Source organism: Antedon mediterranea, chromosome 5 (assembly GCF_964355755.1).
Source record: "Antedon mediterranea chromosome 5, ecAntMedi1.1, whole genome shotgun sequence".
In the NCBI taxonomy this organism is placed as follows: Eukaryota; Metazoa; Echinodermata; class Crinoidea; order Comatulida; family Antedonidae; genus Antedon; species Antedon mediterranea.
Genome location: NC_092674.1, coordinates 27,788,559 through 27,807,343, shown reverse-complemented (window position 1 = coordinate 27,807,343; position 18,785 = coordinate 27,788,559). Strand labels below are relative to the sequence as shown.

At 33.8% G+C, this 18,785-nt stretch overlaps 2 protein-coding genes across 2 annotated transcripts; both read right to left on the bottom strand.

Moving 5' to 3' along the window:
* Positions 1 to 5,507: 5,507 nt before the first annotated feature.
* On the bottom strand, positions 5,508 to 11,431 carry LOC140050208 (medium-chain acyl-CoA ligase ACSF2, mitochondrial-like). Its single transcript, XM_072095301.1, has 18 exons — positions 11,247 to 11,431; positions 10,452 to 10,583; positions 10,081 to 10,134; positions 9,822 to 9,934; positions 9,664 to 9,711; positions 9,433 to 9,541; positions 9,084 to 9,176; positions 8,661 to 8,809; positions 8,211 to 8,302; positions 8,033 to 8,106; positions 7,477 to 7,578; positions 7,239 to 7,387; positions 7,060 to 7,114; positions 6,801 to 6,887; positions 6,626 to 6,678; positions 6,374 to 6,431; positions 6,210 to 6,278; positions 5,508 to 5,858 (listed from the first exon to the last, which is right to left on the bottom strand). Exons 1-18 carry the CDS (start codon positions 11,415 to 11,417, stop codon positions 5,781 to 5,783), a joined length of 1,686 nt encoding a protein of 561 aa, XP_071951402.1. The 5' UTR covers positions 11,418 to 11,431; the 3' UTR covers positions 5,508 to 5,780.
* A 50-nt stretch (positions 11,432 to 11,481) lies between these two features.
* LOC140050209 (medium-chain acyl-CoA ligase ACSF2, mitochondrial-like) lies at positions 11,482 to 18,417 on the bottom strand. The gene is made up of 18 exons (XM_072095302.1): positions 18,114 to 18,417; positions 17,729 to 17,860; positions 17,541 to 17,594; positions 17,095 to 17,207; positions 16,930 to 16,977; positions 16,690 to 16,798; positions 15,978 to 16,070; positions 15,454 to 15,602; positions 15,169 to 15,260; positions 14,966 to 15,039; positions 14,582 to 14,680; positions 14,336 to 14,484; positions 14,162 to 14,216; positions 13,920 to 14,006; positions 13,607 to 13,659; positions 13,375 to 13,432; positions 13,181 to 13,249; positions 11,482 to 12,674 (listed from the first exon to the last, which is right to left on the bottom strand). Exons 1-18 carry the CDS (start codon positions 18,282 to 18,284, stop codon positions 12,600 to 12,602), a joined length of 1,680 nt encoding a protein of 559 aa, XP_071951403.1. The 5' UTR covers positions 18,285 to 18,417; the 3' UTR covers positions 11,482 to 12,599.
* Positions 18,418 to 18,785: the final 368 nt, after the last annotated feature.

Sequence of the window (18,785 nt, the reverse complement as noted above, 5' to 3'; positions counted from 1 at the left end):
AAATAAATAAATAAAGATAAATGATGTTAAAGCGTATACAAGGTTGGAAGCTCAATAGTATCAGTGACATACGTCAGCAATATTTTATAATAACATTAAGATATTATGTTGATATAAACGTCGAGAAACTCAACAGTTCTTTTCAGAACTAACATACGTGGTGTACCGCAAACTTTATATCAACATTTGATTTTGCCATGCAAACATTCAAACAATATATTACGATACAAACGATAAGCATTTCATTTTGTTGGTGAAAATAAAACTGCGTGCAAATTATTGGTCACAATTAGTGACGTCATGAATATATTAATATAATTGACGTCATCACAACAAGAATGTTAATAATACCGTTCAACAGAGTGAAATGGCGAACCGCGATGACGTCACTCAAATTTCACCGAGTGGGTATAGATTGTAAACAAACCATTTCGCCACATGTTTTTGTATGGGAAATTCCGATGGGTTGAGTTAAAAAGGAAGGTAGAAAAGAACGTTTAAAACACACATAATAGCAGTATCTTTTTTTTTGCAACACCCTTAACAATTTTAATGTTATATGGGCAAATCTTAACATATTTTATTTTAATTTGGATTGAATTAAGACCCCTTTTTGTTATATACTGTACCCAGCTCTAGGCCCTAGAGATAGTTGGCCTGTATGCTGTAGTACCTCGAGCCTAGCACGGATTATCGGTTATTATAATACTGTAGTAATAATAATAAGTTATTGCATACTGTACTACTACTACTACTTTAGCTAGGGTGCTGCTAGGCCTCTCCTAGCTAGGTAGTAAGACTAAATAGAGCATCTCTAGTAGATGTAGGCCTAGCATTAGTTTCAGCTTGACAACTGCCATTTTGTTATGTGGCTAGTGATGCTTCCTGCATGGAGAGGGGGGGGGGGGGGGGCTACCGCCAGTAATGAATGCTTGATAACACCATTCTACTATAATACTATAGGCCTAGTCTAATGTAGACCTACAGATATGAGATATTTTTACGAATATGATTGTGAATGATGGATGACTTTTATACATATTTCATTGTTTTATTGTGTAAATACACAAATACAACAAGAATTATGATGAGTGTTACAGCAACAACATTGGTTAGACGACGCCATGATTCACGTGTATAAACATAGGAAATGTGTCGCCCTCAACGGTTTGTTATGATTTTATACCCACTCGGATTTTAGACGTCGGTTCGCCATTTCTCTCTATTATTGGAAACCTAAATTGAAGTGAGCAAATAAGGTGTTTTACTGCTTTATATAATAGCGATATGTTGAATGAAGACTGAACTAGTATTTGTAATAGATAAACTATGTATGATATAATTAAATGCGTTTATGAAAACAGAAAACATTTATTAAATACTACAGTAGAATCCTGTTTACGTGGGAAGTACCGGTATGGTGTCCCCTAAATAGGGGTGTCAGATGGAAGGGATTCTGCTTCTGATTCATCTTTTCAATATTTTTTTCGTATCTATATGGTATTGTATTATTTTGTAATATCACAACTTGTGTAAAAACAATCAATGTTGATTGAACGAGTTGTACTGTGCATCAGTCTAAATAATAAATAAAATTGTATTCAGCATAAGCAGTGTCCGGTAATTAAATTCGACCGATAGCCATCTCTTGCAGCTTCGTACGATCCACCTGTAAATGATAACATAGTTATTACATGATTTAATTTAAATGATATATGCTCTACAGAAAATGAATTGACGTGCTCTAAGTTATTGGATTCGGTAGGCATACGGCCCACGTCGTATAATGTCACTGGCCTGTAACATTATTTAGTTATATTACATGGTAGCATTATGTAATTACGAAAGTAATCGAAATGGCATCTCGCGACCACTGATCGAAATTGTTATATCGCCCTACCTGACAAATATAACCCGTTTTAAGTACAAATAAAACACAAATATAAATACATAAACTTTTTATTTTTTTTTCATGGTACTATTTTTGTCGTTTGGATAATATTGGTTTTTTATCGTTATATTGACGATGTAATCAATGTATCGATTTATCTTGTATCAATTTTTATTTATTTTTGTTAAATATACTTATACGGTATATAAAATTAACAAAAAGACATACCTTTCCTGAAGCTCCAGATGAGAAAGAGGCAAAGATTAAAAAGTAAGACGGCTGGATAAAATCTGACATCTGAAATTAAAATTATTATTGTAAGAACAGAAATGTAGAGAATCAGTTCTTTTATAAGCTAAAATAAAACAGAAAAAATTGTCAAGTCGGGTGACAATAAAATAACAAGTAAAACGAGTGAGCATTAATTTATTGTGTTTATTATATATAACTTGAAGTTGGTACCTTTCCAACAAAGAAAGTTTTCAGTTCTTCTTCGGTTAAATTACAACCTTCATTTATTCTGAAATCATAAATCAATTTCTATTGAGTGTATAGTTGAATTCGTGGTAATTACCTAATCTTACCTAACCGCATTACACATGTATTATAAATGTTACCCTTTGTTCAGAAATATTACTTAACATTTAAGAAACAAATTGATTTTGTTTTCTACTGAAATAGAAAGTTTATTATTTTAGTAAATAATACTTACGTAACACATGCACACACATCTTCACTGACCCTGTAATCCGGTATTGATACACCTGTCCTCACTTCTCTTGTAATGTATTCATAAAGGATGTAAAGATATCAATATTAATAAGAATGTACTGTAATATTATGCAGTAATTTAAATCATTTTATTAAATGGTTTCGCGTTTTAGAGGTAACATTATCTTCGGGTTTGTTCTCTAAATTATCCCACTTTGATAAAACAAAATGTAGTTTTGTGTAGGTTGGTGAAGGAAACACTGAAGTTATACCGTATAGGAGTGGCGCTACTTGACTAAATTGCGTTGCTACAACGTATGCCATGTTACCTATGCATGCCAATATGTCCATCTTTGTAATAATTAGTATTCAAAAAAAGAATAAACAAAATCAGAAACATTTAATAGTGGAGCTGTAGCTTGGTGCTTGCCTTCCGATCCTAAGGTCCGGGGTTTCAATCCTGACCTAGTGACAAGGTTGTAACTAACGACTTTTTCAACTCCACTCCCTCAGCCTCAAATGAGACTGAGAATGAGAGTTTATTATAAGTACGATAAATTATAAAATAGGTTATCCATCCGTTGGAATCTTAGGCAGTTGCCATTTATTACTGCTATCTTAAGGTCTATCTACACTACCAAACGTGATGTGTCCATATATGTATATGATGATGTCATATCACTACCACATTTAAGCATATCCCTACTATATTTGGGCACATCAGATTTATTTTTGTTAAAATAGTTTGATAGTGTAGACATTAGTTAAGCATCAGTGTCTTCTCCTCATCGTCATCTTAACATCCTAAAGGGTATTTCACAATTGTTCCGGCACGGTTCCGGTCCGGCGAATCGAACATCAATGTTTTATTTTTACGACGCTCCACGCGGATATGCACCAATCGATATGCGCGTATCCGCGTAAATTGGATTTTTCGGCGCCAGACCGGAACCGTGTCGGAACAGGTGTGGATTACCCTTAACTTATAATATCTTCGTGTCGTCATAGCACCTATAAAACCTACGATTTTAACTTACTTTTCCCTCGTCGAATTGACCTGGCACAAACATGGTGGCATTGAGTGATTGGAAATGTGTATACGTTGCCAATTTCGGCGATCCAGTAGTGCCCTGTAGAAATAGAGAATCTAAAATAAAATATGTGAGATTGTGGACTTAATTTCTGTTCTTATGTTTTTGTTAAGCAAATAGATCTTTTTGATTATAGTAATTTCGTACCGATGTCATATTAAAATGACTGACGTCATCAATTGTGACTTTCTTGGCCGCTTTTGCTCCTCTTCACATCCAGAAATAGATATGTCATCGAAATTCAACATTCCACTGAAAAAGAAAGAAAACAATTTGCTCATAAAAGTGATCTCTTACTAAGTTGCTTTTTTATTATCTAAACTGTTTTTCCATTTTTAAATAAATTCCTAAACGCTTATTTTATAATAATTACTTACGTTTTACAGTTTGAACCAACGGCTATGACCTTTTTTAAGTCTGGTAACCTACAAAAAACAGTAGTCAACATAAACCTATGTACATGAATCGTCAATGTAAAATAATTAAATATTCAAATTGTCCAATACTCACTGTTTTGAATTCAGGTCACCTGGAATACTTTCACTTAACTCTGGAATCATTTCACAAGCCATTGAGTAAAGTGTGTCCGGGCTACGAGTTATGAACAGCGCTTTGCACGACACCTGAATAATATCATTTATCTATTTATATCATGAAATCATATCAATCATACTATCATAATTGAGTCACCATATATATCTGTGCCAAAGACACTCCCAAACAACGTCTAAAGTTTATTGCCGTAAAAATTAAAAAGAAATTATACTAATAAATTTTGTGATTTGTGATATAATATATTGCTATTGTAGCCTAAGTGTCAAAATTACTACATCAATATTCAATATAAAGGAAACAAATGGAATTATTTTGATAAATAATTCATACCTGTTTCATTACTTTCTTAAAGGTTTGAGGAGTATGATCAATAAGCAGATTAGCCTGAAGAAAAAAAAAATATTCGGAACTTAGATTATACATTTTTGGTTATTTTTAGAAAATAAATTTGATTATTATATTGTAGTATAATAGCTGGGGTACCTACCACACCGACGCCTATAGCTCTCGCTGCACCTGTAATAAGCGGCCATTCTATATGGTTAGCACCTATAACAGCTATACGATCAAAGTTAAATTATTGAGCAACACCCATATTTGTGTTGCTCCATATTTTTAAGATTTAGCAATATGCAAACGTATGACTCTTTCAATCATGTAAATCAGACTTACTGTTACCCAGCCGAAAACGCAAGATAAAGTTTAATCAATTTCGTGTCTATAACGTTTCCACGCGTTGAATTCGTGCATCATTATTATTGCATGGTTCCGGAAAACATTGTGCTCCATTAAAAAAAACAAACGTATCGTAGGCCTATAAAAGTTTACTTTACACTATATATTGCACTATATTATGCAAACTTGCTCACGTTTTAATACTCACCCTTTTCTTGAATTCAGCAAACGTAACTCGTTCTTTATCGCTGACAAAAACAAGCATTTCTCTGTCCGGATTTTTCTTCACCCTCTCTTCCAACATTTCGTGCATCGTCAGCCCAATAAAGGGTTTCAGACTAGTATGGATGTAACTCTTTTTTCGCGACAAGGCGATTTTAGACATACTATACTAATACTGATATATGGATTTAAATATTATACTAAATGTACGCTGGAATAGATAACGTTTACTATAGACCCGCACAATTGTAAAGGACGGAATGCCAAATAGTTGACAATAAATTAAATTACCAGGTTCACCATTTCCATCTGTTGCTACGGTATTATTAAAAAAAAACCGATAAAAATCTGTGCGATTTCATTCTGTTCTCCAGTGCAATTAAAGGTACTTTTTTTTCTGTGAAAATCGTGAGAAATCGAAATCATTGTCACAATAGAGTCTAAACGTGATTGTGAGATAAAATATGCATATATTATGACGTCATCTCTACAACAACTAGCTAAGCCTAATTATGTACCATGACATTGATAAAATCATTAAAATAAACAGTCTGTTAGTAAATAAAAACAACAAAGGTTTTGAGGTTAAGTTTATTTTGTGCTTAATGGAAGTATTACAGTTTGGATTGAATAACTTATTGCGACTCTTCATAAGGCGTATCAGGTAATATAATTCGATCAATAGCCATCTCTTGCAGCTTCTTACGATCCACCTGGAAATGATAATTTTGTTGATTACAGGATTTTAAATAAATTACATATTTAAACGTAACTCGGTATAAATTTGTCGATTCTGGTGGTATCGTTTATTTTATATCACTGGTGTATATGGTTATATTAACGGTCGAGTTAAACTAGTTTTGGAGAGTCCTACTACTAAAGACAACATGGCTTCTAGTGGTATGTCGATTGATTACCACAAATACCATTTTACATATCGAAAATGTCTTTGAATATTGGTTTTATACCGGCTTGTTGTCATGACGTAATCATTTATCGATTCGATTAAAAAAATAAACATATGCCTACTGTAATTAATAATTACAAAACACGGCAAACAGTACCTTTCCTGAAGCTCCGTTTGGGAAGGAGACAAATATTAGAAAGTAAGATGGTTTGATTAAATCTGACATCTGAAATAAAAGTTCGATTAACGTAAAGAAGTGAAGATTCGAAAAAAGTTTAAAATATAATTATTTGTTGTTTGTATTATTATTCGCTATTATACCTTTCCTTCAAAGAAAGTTTCCAGTTCTTCTTCGGTTACATTGAAACCTTCATTTAATCTGAAATCATAAACATAATAATTTATTTTAATTGCAAAAATGTAATAATTTACGTTAAAAGGTTAATTAGTTTAAATATTGAATTACCTGTAAGTAATGTTTATTTCACTTAAAAGAAAGAAAATAAGCCTAGTTCTGATTTTCATAATACAAATTTTAGTTTTGGTAGAAAAAATCCATATATGCCTACTTACTTAACACATACACACACATCTTCACCGACCCTGTAATCCGGTATTGCTACAACCTGAAAAAAAACCCATTTAGGCCTAGTTTAAAAAATATACAAATTATCTTTCAGTTCCTACAAATTCTCCAGCGTTTTGAAATTGTGCAGGATTGGCCTACACACAATGTTATACACTTTACCTGCGCAATGTTTACGGCTGGATGAGTTATTACTAAACTTTCCACTTCTGATGGATGGATATTGGAACCATTTCTGATAATGATATCCTGAAAAGAATAACATTTAAAGCTTGTTAACTGAGATCAAACATTGTAACAACACTCATACATCAATGCAAGAAAAACATCACCCAAAGGGTTTACTCTTGAGACTTAAGAGGTGCTGTTATAACAAAAGGAACAAGTTAAATGGTATATTGTATAGATTTAACTTCAGTACCTTAATTCGACCGACTATTGTCAGGTAGCCATCTTCACTTAGCTTACCAACATCTCTGAAAAAGGAATTTTAGAAGAACTTTATAGTGTGATATGTTTCATAAGCCCACTACAACAATTCTTTAAAATTTGACATATACTTGAGTCTATTATGTAAAAATACAAGTTGTGCTATAGTACCCCATTTTAATCCATCCGTTTTCGGTGATTTTCTCTTTTGTTTTCTCAATATCACCATAGTAACCACTGAACGCAACCGGACTTCGTACCCATACCTCTCCCCTTTCTCCCACTTCAACGGGACATCCTTCTTCGTCAACTATCTGAATCTGTAAATGTAGAATTTCAGATAGTGTTGCTATACATTACAGTAATTTATGAACAGGATGATACAGGAACTCTATCTATTATGCCTTACTTCAGTATTTGGTAAGGGGCGGCCTGTTGTATTCCAAACGTCCTGACTGTCATTAACCGTCATCGAGCTGATGGTTGTGGTTTCTGTTGACCCATAAGCATTCTGATGCAACAGAAAACACATTAATAATATAAATATAATATTTAAAATGAATTTGCTATTGCTTCAGTGCTACTCGATACGAGCGCTATCATTTCTACCGATATTTTAGTGGGTTTGGTGAAGGGTAGTAATAGTTAGGAGCCTGTGGCCGTATTTACCATTTACATTTAGGCTAATGGAAACAGCCTTATTACAAAAATCTCCTATCTAATTGAATACAATTTAAGGGAAACACTTAATATTTAAGGAAAATATCTAGCTTATGTATAATTGATTGGTGAATACGGCCGCTGTTTCCCGTCAGCAAACACGACACTGTACGATTGTAATACTGTACGAGAATCGGTTGTGTCAGTGCTTTTCGCGCATAAAAGAAGTTCACAATATAGCTACAGTATTATAGTAATGCAATACGTACCCATAGTACTAATACTAATAGTAATACAGTACGTACCAATAGACGAATTCCATACTTTTCATGCAACTTGATCATAGCACTTGGCGGAATGTACGAACCACCGGTTATACCTTTTATTAAAAAAAAATAATACTCTTATCGATTCTTTGTGAAATAGATCGGTCATACTTTTACAGGGTATTCATATATATTATATAATTATTCTAAAGACTACCTGATATCAATGAAGACAGGTCGTAATTATCACAAATAGGATTATACGCAAGATCGATCACACCATTGATCATCAACAATACGAAGGTGCATCTAAAAAAAGTCGCATATTAAACTTTGAATAGTTGAACAAATAGTGAATGGCAGTGTAACAGATAAACAGTATACAATTTGGCAGATGCCTTTATGGCCTTGCTCCAAGTCTGTATTTATTGTCATTTTTATGTTAGTCTACCAGTCGACGTTTTGATTTTTGTCTGAAAATACAAATTTACAAGCTCAAGTAGTATCCGTATGGAAGGCCATATGTGCCAAAATATTTATCTTTTTCCTAATATATTCTAAACTCCGTCTGTCTGGAATCCAGACTAGTGCCTTCAAACTGATAATGGCAGTCATTTCAACAGTAATGTTTCAAACTCGTTGTCAATTTAATTGTGGTGTACTCAACCTTTCTACTTCGACAGCCTGGAGAAACTTTTCAAATGTGTAGGTTGGTGAAGGAAACACTGACGTTGTACCGAATATAAGTGGCCCTAGATGACTAAAATTCATCGCTCCAACATATGCCATGTTACCGAGGCATGCCAATTTATTTACCTTAAGTACAAAATGAAATAATATTGAATAAAATGATTATTGTTTTAATCATTGTCATTCCGTCATAATCGTCATCACATGTGACTTCTGTCTGTCTGTCATCACCATCATTTTTGCCATTCTTCTCGCCATCATCTTGATGTGGTTCCGTTCGATAATCGTCCTCCAATTCAACACCACCAAATGTGCCTTGTCATAAATGACGATCGGTCCTATGTTATACGGTGCGGTACGGTATATGAACATCAACCAGAAACTAAAATATTGAACCTACTTGTGTTTCGTCAAATTGACCTGGTACAAAGAGGTTGCTGTGGAGTGCCTGAAAATGAGTAAATGATGCCAATTTTGGTGATCCAGTTGTGCCCTATGGTAGGCAATAAAAACCATACATTAAAATGTGAATATTAGGTTAAATTTTAAAACATGATTTAAAGACCTATAGGCCTAATCTTGTCATAAATCAGGCACGACAACCAATGAGTTAGTTTGATACTTTGTTATGCAAATAAAACGTTCTTTTGAAACAGATAGCTAGGTCTACATTTGAATTTCACATACAAAAATAGAATAGTTTGCACCCAGTGATTGCAATTGTCTTTTTCTGTAATACTATTGTTTACCGATGTCATGTTAATGTGGCTGACGTCATCAATTGTCACTTTCTTTGCCGCTTTTGCTACTTCTTCCTCACATCCAGAAATAGATATATCGGCAAAGTTCAATGTTCCACTGAAATAAATTGATCACTAACGTCACTGCCTATTTATTTCTAACTTTGTTAATGTTTGTATAGCTTTTTTTTATACATATATTTAAGCCTACCTTTTATTTACTTAAAGCAAAGTACTTACCTTTTACAATTAGAACCAGCAGCTATAACCTTCTTTAAGTCTGGAAACCTAAAATAAAAACGGTACGTATTACGGTAAGCAAGCTAGCATATAACCGTCAACGCATTATAACGATTGATTAAAATAGTCGCTAATTTATTATCAAAATGTATACTTACTGTTTTAAATTTAAGTCCCCTGGAATACTTTCATTTAACTCTGGAATCATTTCACAAGCCATTTGGTAAAGTGTATCAGGGCTACGAGTTATGAACAGCGCTTTGCACGATACCTGTGAACAATGATGGCATTATAAATATAGGCGTAATTGTCGATTACAGGGTCATCCCACTCCAATAAAATGATACTAGAAGTTAAACATCCTTATACTATTCAATATCATAATTATGCATATCGGCAAGACAGTAAAGAATATACCTGCAAGATTATTTTGTGGAAAGTTTTAGTAGCATGTCCAAGTAGTAGATTAACCTAAAATAAAAATAAATGTAATTATTATTATTTTATTTATACTGACCGCAAATTCTTGCATAAATTACATTGATTTGTCTATTTCTAAGGATTAGTTCCTACTAGAATGCAACACGACGACGTAACTGCAACGACAGCGAATTGGCCAATAATCCAAGCGACAGTTGAATAATCTATCATTTGTGATTGGTCATACTTGTGTTGTGCTTACGTCCTTACGTTACATTCTAGTGGGAAACAAGCTTTATAGTCGAAATACAAACTATAATTTCAGTCAGTTTAAAATTTATATATATATAATAGCCTGGGGTACCTACCACACCTACTCCTATAGCTCTTGCTGCAGCCGTTATAAGGGGCCATTCTACATGGTTAGCGCCTAAAACAGCTATGCGATCACCACGACGAAGACCAAGTTTGAATAAGAACCCGGCTGCTAAGTCTATTACCTGAAAACGAAATGAAAATAATAGAAAGTATAAAGTTCTTCCATTGTAATATTGAGGTCAATTCAATTCAATTCAACTTATTTAATTACGGAGGCCCAGATCAACACATGGCCCGTTACTGTACATATACACAAAATACGAATACAATGTCAACAACGTTTTTACAATAGTATGTACAGTATATAAATACATATTTAAATGTTATATTATGTTATCTTTAAAAGATTATGTTTAAATGATTTTAGGGTCGTAGACGAGTGTTCCATTGAGTGAGAGTACGTGGAGATAAGTTAGAATATAATATAGATATGAGCTGCCTGAATAAAAGAATAATTAATAAATGTTAATTAGTTATAATAATATACGTAAGTACGTTTAAATTATATACAGTCACTGACAAACCATCTGTCTACTCTATAACCGGTATTCACCAGTGGATTTGCAGTGATTTTCACTCAAATCTTGAGCTAGCCGGTCCGAACATTTAATGTTACAATGTCATATATAATACCATAATATATCATTTATTTCGCACATTTCAAATACAGTACAAATAAGACATAAACACATTACAAAAGTGAATCAATAAGGCAGGATCACCTAAAGGTTAATACATTTAAAACAAGGAGAACATTGCTAGTTATATTGATAAAAGTTGCTCACCCTTTTCTTAAATTCAGCAAATCCAACTCGTTCATTATCGCTGACAAAAACAAACATTTCTCTGTCCGGATTTTTCTTCACTCTCTCTTCTAACATTTCGTGCATCGTCAGCCCAATAAAGGGCTTCAGACTGGGGGTATGGACGTAGCTCTCATTTCGTGAACAGGCCATTGAAAATGACTAAATTTACAGATGGATAAACAAATACAATCTCACGATAAATGATAGTATAGTAATGGACTGTAGACATACACACAGTACAACTTACGGAATTCGTACAAAAGAAATAAATCTCAGTTAACCTTGATTTGACGGCGTAGAATAAAAGAGAATAGAAATAGCTATAATGTCAATAAAATTGGTGAGTTGCGGGTTTAGATTTTATACAACAGCAAATTTACTGTTTGTATAGGTTGTATCAAACAAAACAAAAGCTAATATCGCGCTGCACGGATTATCAGTTGTTTTTTTTAATCTTCTCGAAATCTACTCTAAACCAATATATCTATAGTGCTATACATTTTGAAAATGTTTTCTTGAATTTGAAATTACGCCAGGAATTATTAGCTCTTCAACATTCGTCAATTCCATTTATTCTTTTTTGCCAGGTGAAAATCGTAACATTAACATCTTTGTGAGTTCCTATAGTTTTTAGTAGAACTAAACGTTGGTAAGTGTATGTCATACGTGCTTTCCACCAAATAGCATTGTAGTAGCCTACAATAATTAAATCAAATATAATACAATTATAAATACAGTTTGAATAAAATAAGCCTACAGCGTTTTTGTTTATTTCTTTTATCGTGGTTCAACCCCACCCTTATTCATTCAATGTTTCCTGAATAATAATTATTACATATTTTGTATACAGTTTCTACCATTTTTTACAAATTATTTTCTGTTTTTTTAGTCTCTTTTATATAATTTATAATCTAACCTAGTATCATACCATTACAATTTAAATGTTTTACAATTTGTGTTTTTAGCAGGTGTAGGTTCACATCATTGTTGATGATAATGCCTTTTATCCTGAGTGGATGGAGTGTGCACATTTTAAACATTTGGCAACCCTCCTCCTATCGGAGAGAAGTGAAAGATTTAGCTTCAAAAGTGCATTGTATTTAGTACCTCCTAATGATTCCGCACTCTTTATTGGAATGAGTTTAGCTTATAAGAGGCTAATAACATCAATCCTAGAAGAGGAAAACATAGTTTCCCTACAATGGACATTAGATAACATCAGTTTGTTAACTCAAGGAATTTCAGATGAAAAGTTTTGTTTTAGTTTCCTTTGAATTCCTAACGTAAAGTCTTGGCGTCATTTTGCTGAATGGATTACTCTTTGTTAACAAGTTATTTGTCGGCATATAGATTGTCTGGTAATTTAATTCTACCAATAGCCATCTCTTGCAACTTCTTACGGTCCACCTGTAAATGACAATTTACATTACTTAAATTATAATAACGTTTTTGGCAAAAATGTTAATATAGTAGAAATTAGCTGACATAGTCTAAATTTGGATTTAGGCATAATTTCCTGAAAATGACTTTTGACAAAGTTTGCCCATTTTTTAAGAAGTTCTAGACTAGTTACTAGAGGAGTTGTCTCTGGAGGATCACGTGACTGCAAAAGCAGTCTTTATGTCGCTGAATTCACAAACATCAGCAAACTTGTTTGGTTCACGACTTAACTCCTGCAAACTAGCCGTCTACTACTTTCTACTTTCTGTCGAGTCTTTCCTGTCTACGTCACTGGCAAACTTCGGAAAACTTTCGTTGCCAATGACGTCTCAGGTCAATCACTTTGCTGTTATCGGTCGCAAGATATGTTATACAAGTATATTATATCGATACATTCTTCTATTCAATATTTCTATTGATAAAAATATACGCATGTAATTATTAAAAAAACACAAAGGCACGTCAAACATTACCTTTCCAGTAGCACCAGATGGGAAAGAGTCAACAATTAGAAAGTAAGACGGCTGGATTAAATCCGACATCTGAAGAAAAAAAAAACAACAAAACTTGACATAAGAAAGTAAAGTTTCGGAAATCAAACCAGTTTTTACAAACTTCAAACATAAGTCTTCATTTTATTCGATATAACTTGAGGTTTTTATTATACCTTTCCAGCAAAGAATGATTTTAGTTCTTCTTCGGTGACATTACAACCTTCATTTAATCTGAAATAATAAATTAAATGTTTCGTGTTTTTTTTTAATGTAGTATAATTTTGTTTTGGAAGTCTTTATTTAACCGCATAAACCAACTTTAGTTTGGCTTGAAATACAATTTACTTTTTACCATTTTCCTTAAAAAACACTAATTTATGAAAAACAGATGAAAATATTACTTACGTAACACATACGCACACATCTTCACCGATCCTGTAATCTGGAATTCCTAAAACCTGTGATAAAAAAAACCAAACTTCCATGATTTAAACTCATTTTAAATACTGTACCATTTCGAGTTAAAATCAAGATTGTGAGGCATTTGATGAATAGGCAAACTGCCTTACAATCTTGTTTTTTTACTCGAAAGTTTGGTGGTATCATACACGATGTACACTTTTCCTAAATCATGGAAGAATTATACCGCCCTGGAGAACAAATCCAATTCTGGGGCTGTAGGCTCATGTGTAGAAAGATTGTTATGTTATACATTTACCTGCGCACTGTTTACGGCTGCATGCGTTATTACTAAACCTTCCAATTCTGATGGGTAAATATCGAAACCACCTCTGATAATTATCTCCTGAAAATAAAATAATTTCAACGTGTTAATCTGTCAATGTAATCAAATATCTCTCGACACGTTTACTTTTGAAACAGAAGATTAGTCAGAAGTTGTATTCACACGGGAAGAAAGGATTGTAAGTTATATTCAATGTATCGATTCAATTTCAATACCTTAATTCGACCAACGATTGTCAGGTAGCCATCTGCACTTAGTTTACCAACATCTCTGAAAAATATTTCAAACAAAAATTCAACATTAAAGTTAACATTACATTTTTTCATAGGTCTACTAACAAATTAATGTTTACTTGACTTGTTAAGTAAATATAACAGTTGTGATAGTACCCTGTTTTAATCCATCCGTGTTCAGTGATCGTCTGTTTTGTTTTCTCAATATCACCATAGTAACCTTTGAAGGCATCTGGACTTCGTACCCATATCTCTCCCTTTTCTCCGACTTCTACGGGACAGCCTTCTTTATCAACTATTTGAATCTGAAAATGTACGATTTATTGTATAATATGGCTACACAGTTAAATGCTGTATGAATGGGATGACATAGTTGGGACAAAGATAATATATTAGGCTTACTTCAGTATTGGGCAAGGGGCGGCCTGATGTATTCCAAACAACTGGACTGTCATTGACTGTTAACGAGCTGATTTTAGTTTCCGTTGACGCATACAAATTCTAGAGAAAAAAAGAAACACAAGTACTAACACTAAATGTTTCGTCACCCATTATTATATGTGTGCAGGGGCGAAACCAGGAAACGACCTATATTCTCTAGCAAGTCAGCTTCCCTTGACCCCACTGGGTGGGTGCCTGTGACATCCCCATGGCCCCACAGCATGGATTACTTGCTTCTTAAGTCCTCCACTTAAAATTCACCTCTGCTGTATCCTGGGAGAAAACAGGCTTATAGTCAATATGCATTGAAGAAGAGAGATCTCACTTATCCCTTGACCAACTTACCAACAGACGAATTCCGTACTTTTTGTGCAACTCAAAAATAACGTCTGGCGGAACAGGTGAACCACCGGTTATACCTTTTATCAAAAATAGACATTGTTTTTATATACTTATTATAATGTTCTGCCTTATAAGTCGGTAATACTTAGATGTAACGTACCTCTTTACATTATTATATCATTTAAACTTATGTACACTACAATTACCTGATTTTATTGAAGACAGGTCGTACTTGTCACAAATAGGATTATGCGCAAGATTAACCACACCATCAACCATCAACAAGAAAAAGGTGATTCTAAAAAAAAGATAATTATTTTAGGTCAATCATCGATATAATTCATTAGATTAATACGGCTATACGCCTCATGCACAGTATATTCGTGTCTCAGCTTCGTAACTGCCATTAATGAAACCAATAATTATCAAACGTAAACGTTATATAGTTAAGTTTCGCGTTTGTGAATTCTTGTTATTTAAAACTACTTTACCTCTCGGCTTCGACAGCTTGAATGAACTTTTCAAATGTATAGGTTGGTGAAGGAAACACTGAAGTTGTACCGTATAGGAGTGGCGCTACTTGACTAAATTGCGTTGCTACAATGTACGCCATGTTGCCGATACATGCTAATTTATTGATCTGTATTATAAAGTGAATTTAGTGTCGACATTTACCATTATCACTATCATTACATTTACGTATTAGTTTCGTTATCATAATCATCTTCTTATCAGCGTATCCGTCATTTTCGTTAGCGTGTTCGCTGTAATCTTCGAGTGTGTACGTTAATTTATTTTTCATTGTCTTATATATATCAACACGTTGTTGACAACTACGTTGAATACAATGCCTTAAAAGTTGTCATCATCGTCGACTCGGTTGCCGTCGTCAGTTGACGTCCTCACCATTATCATTGTTTTGTTTGTTAACTCGCTATGCACATTTGTAGCCTCATCATTACCAATGTTTCACTTAACGTTCCATTAAATAAATGACCAATATATAAATACCTACTTGTGTTTCGTCAAATTGATCTGGCACAAAAACGGTACCATTGAGAGTTTTGAAATGGGTGTACGGTGCCAATTTTGGTGATCCAGTTGTACCCTTTGGAAACAGAAAATTCCATGAACTGAATTAGTTTAGATCGTTTTCGGGCTTGACTACTCTATAAAACATTTGAATTTGACGATAACTTAAAAGTATAAGGCCTGGTACGTAAAGCTTGGTTTCCACTAGAACGTAACGCAAGGACGTAAACGCAACGCAAGCGTTTTAACCAATGACAAGCGAAGTAGACAGTTAGCAATCACAAGCGAATAAGCCATCGCTTGTGATTGGTCAATTCACTTGCATTGCGTTACGTCCTTGCGTTGCGTCGCTAGTGGGAACCACGCTTTAGAGCGTGTATAACATTGATCGTACTGTTATACAGGATACATTAAAACAGGATTTGAATTTAATAGTTTTCTTGACATTTTATTTTCATCTTAAGCTTTGTCTAAACTATCAAACCATTTGACAAAAAAGTGTAACGTGCCCTAATATGGTAGTGATATGACGTCATCTTGTCCATATATGGGCACATTTTGTGTCACATAACGTTTTAATTGTGTACACAGAGCATAAGAATTAAATAAAAATGTGAAAACTACTTCATTATGTTTATTTTGAAATGTATTTAGATTGAACAAATTGAAAAGGCAAGTTTGAAACTATTGTTTACCGATGTCATGTTAATGTGGCTAATGTCATCAATTGTTACTTTCTTGGCCGCTTTGGCTACTTCTTCCTCACATCCAGAAATAGATAGGTCATCGAAATTCAACGTTCCACTGAAAAAGATTGTCTACTACTGTCAACTACAGAGGGTGCAGGATTGGATTTTGGGCTGGTTTGTCTTTATACTTATTAGGATAACCTTTTCTTATTATCATTTTTTACTAAATGTAGTAGGCCTACTTACCTTTTACAATTTACACCAGCGGCTATGACATTCTTTAAGTCAGGAAACCTAAAAACAAAGACAAACAAAAACAACAAACCAAATGACGGTGCTTATAAAAGTGTGTAAAAAGTAAATATGATTCGTAAGTAGCCATGTGTGAATTCAATTTATAAATGTACTCACTGTTTTGAATTTAGGTCACCTGGAATACTTTCACTTAACTCTGGAATCATTTCACAAGCCATTTGGTAAAGTGTGTCCGGGCTGCGAGTTATGAACAGCGCTTTGCATGGTACCTTTGAAATAGGAGTTTATTATTATGGATCACATACTCGTTCGAATAGGATAAACCCGTTCAGAATTAGAGCAGAACCACTAATAAGGGCCCGGACAGCTAAAAAACGTTCCATTTATAATAGGAATGCTCACAGAATAGGGGTGGGCCGAGTGTTACACTCATGCGATTCACACAGGAATATATCCTCATAATAGGGTGTCCTAAAGAATAACAGAAACGAATTTAAAATAAAAGCACAGCCTTATATAAAAAGTATAAGCGGATTCTATATCAAGTACGTGTGTAAAAATTATTATCAATTCAAAATCATAAGAAACAAAATTGAACATACCTTTGTCATTATTTTCTTAAAAGTTTCAGGAGTATGACCAAGCAGCAGATTAGCCTGAATAAAAGCAAATATATATTTTTTATCAATTCAAATTTATTTCTTAAGAATAAAAAATATAATAGTTTAGGAGATCAACGTAACATATAATTTGATTCATTAAAATAATATGATGTTATTGGGGTACATACTACACCGACGCCTATTGCTCTCGCTGCACCTGTAATAAGGGGCCATTCTACGTGATTAGCACCTATAACAGCTATACGATCACCACGACGAAGACCAAGTTTGAGTAAGAACCCGGCTGCTAAGTCTATTACCTGAAATAAGAATGAATTCCATTATGACATCCGATTGTAAGATTTAGACAAACCATGGCTTTTAAAATGTAACCATAATTAGGCCCTATATGTTCCAAAATACTTTGTACTCTACTGGCTTGATGAAAAAACCACAAAATAGTATAGAATAGGAAGACATAGAAAGACATATTTACGCATGCAGCACGTATAATTCACATAAGATATTCTCGTTATGTTACTGGTAGCCTAATGTGCAATGCATATCCCTTACCCTTTTCTTGAATTCAGCAAACGTAACTCGTTCATTATCGCCGACAAAGATAAGCATTTCTCTGTCCGGATTTTTCTTCACTCTCTCTTCCAACATTTCGTGCATCGTCAGCCCAATAAAGGGCTTTAGACCTGGGGCATGAACGTAGCTCTTATTTCTCGACAACGCCATTCTAGACAACTAACGAACTTTAAAAAGCAGCAGTAGGCCTTAGCAAACAACATAAATGCTAACTTAAAATGAACTTTAAACCCCTACGTGTACATAGGCCTACTAACTAAGCATTGTCAGGCTAACAATTATTGTTCCAATAGTGCGCGAAGGAAGCAATTGTACTTCCTCTATGGTTAGAGGGGTTATGAAATTGCGCCAACTAAAGTTGGCCTTCGATTAGTTATATAAAACAGTATTATTTCAGTAGACTATTAAACGACAAAAATAGATCTATTCAGTTGTATTTTCTTGAATTAACAAAAATTGTGTAAGCCCGTACATTCTAAAAAGTAAACCCAACTGTTGCTAAACTACAGTATCTTGGCCATCAAGCGACATACATGTGATACCGTAAATCTTCTAATAACTGTAATAGAAACCCGTTCTAATAATAACCCACTACTCTAATAATAACAACCCTTAAACAATCAAAGAATAATAACCTAGGGTTTCAATTTG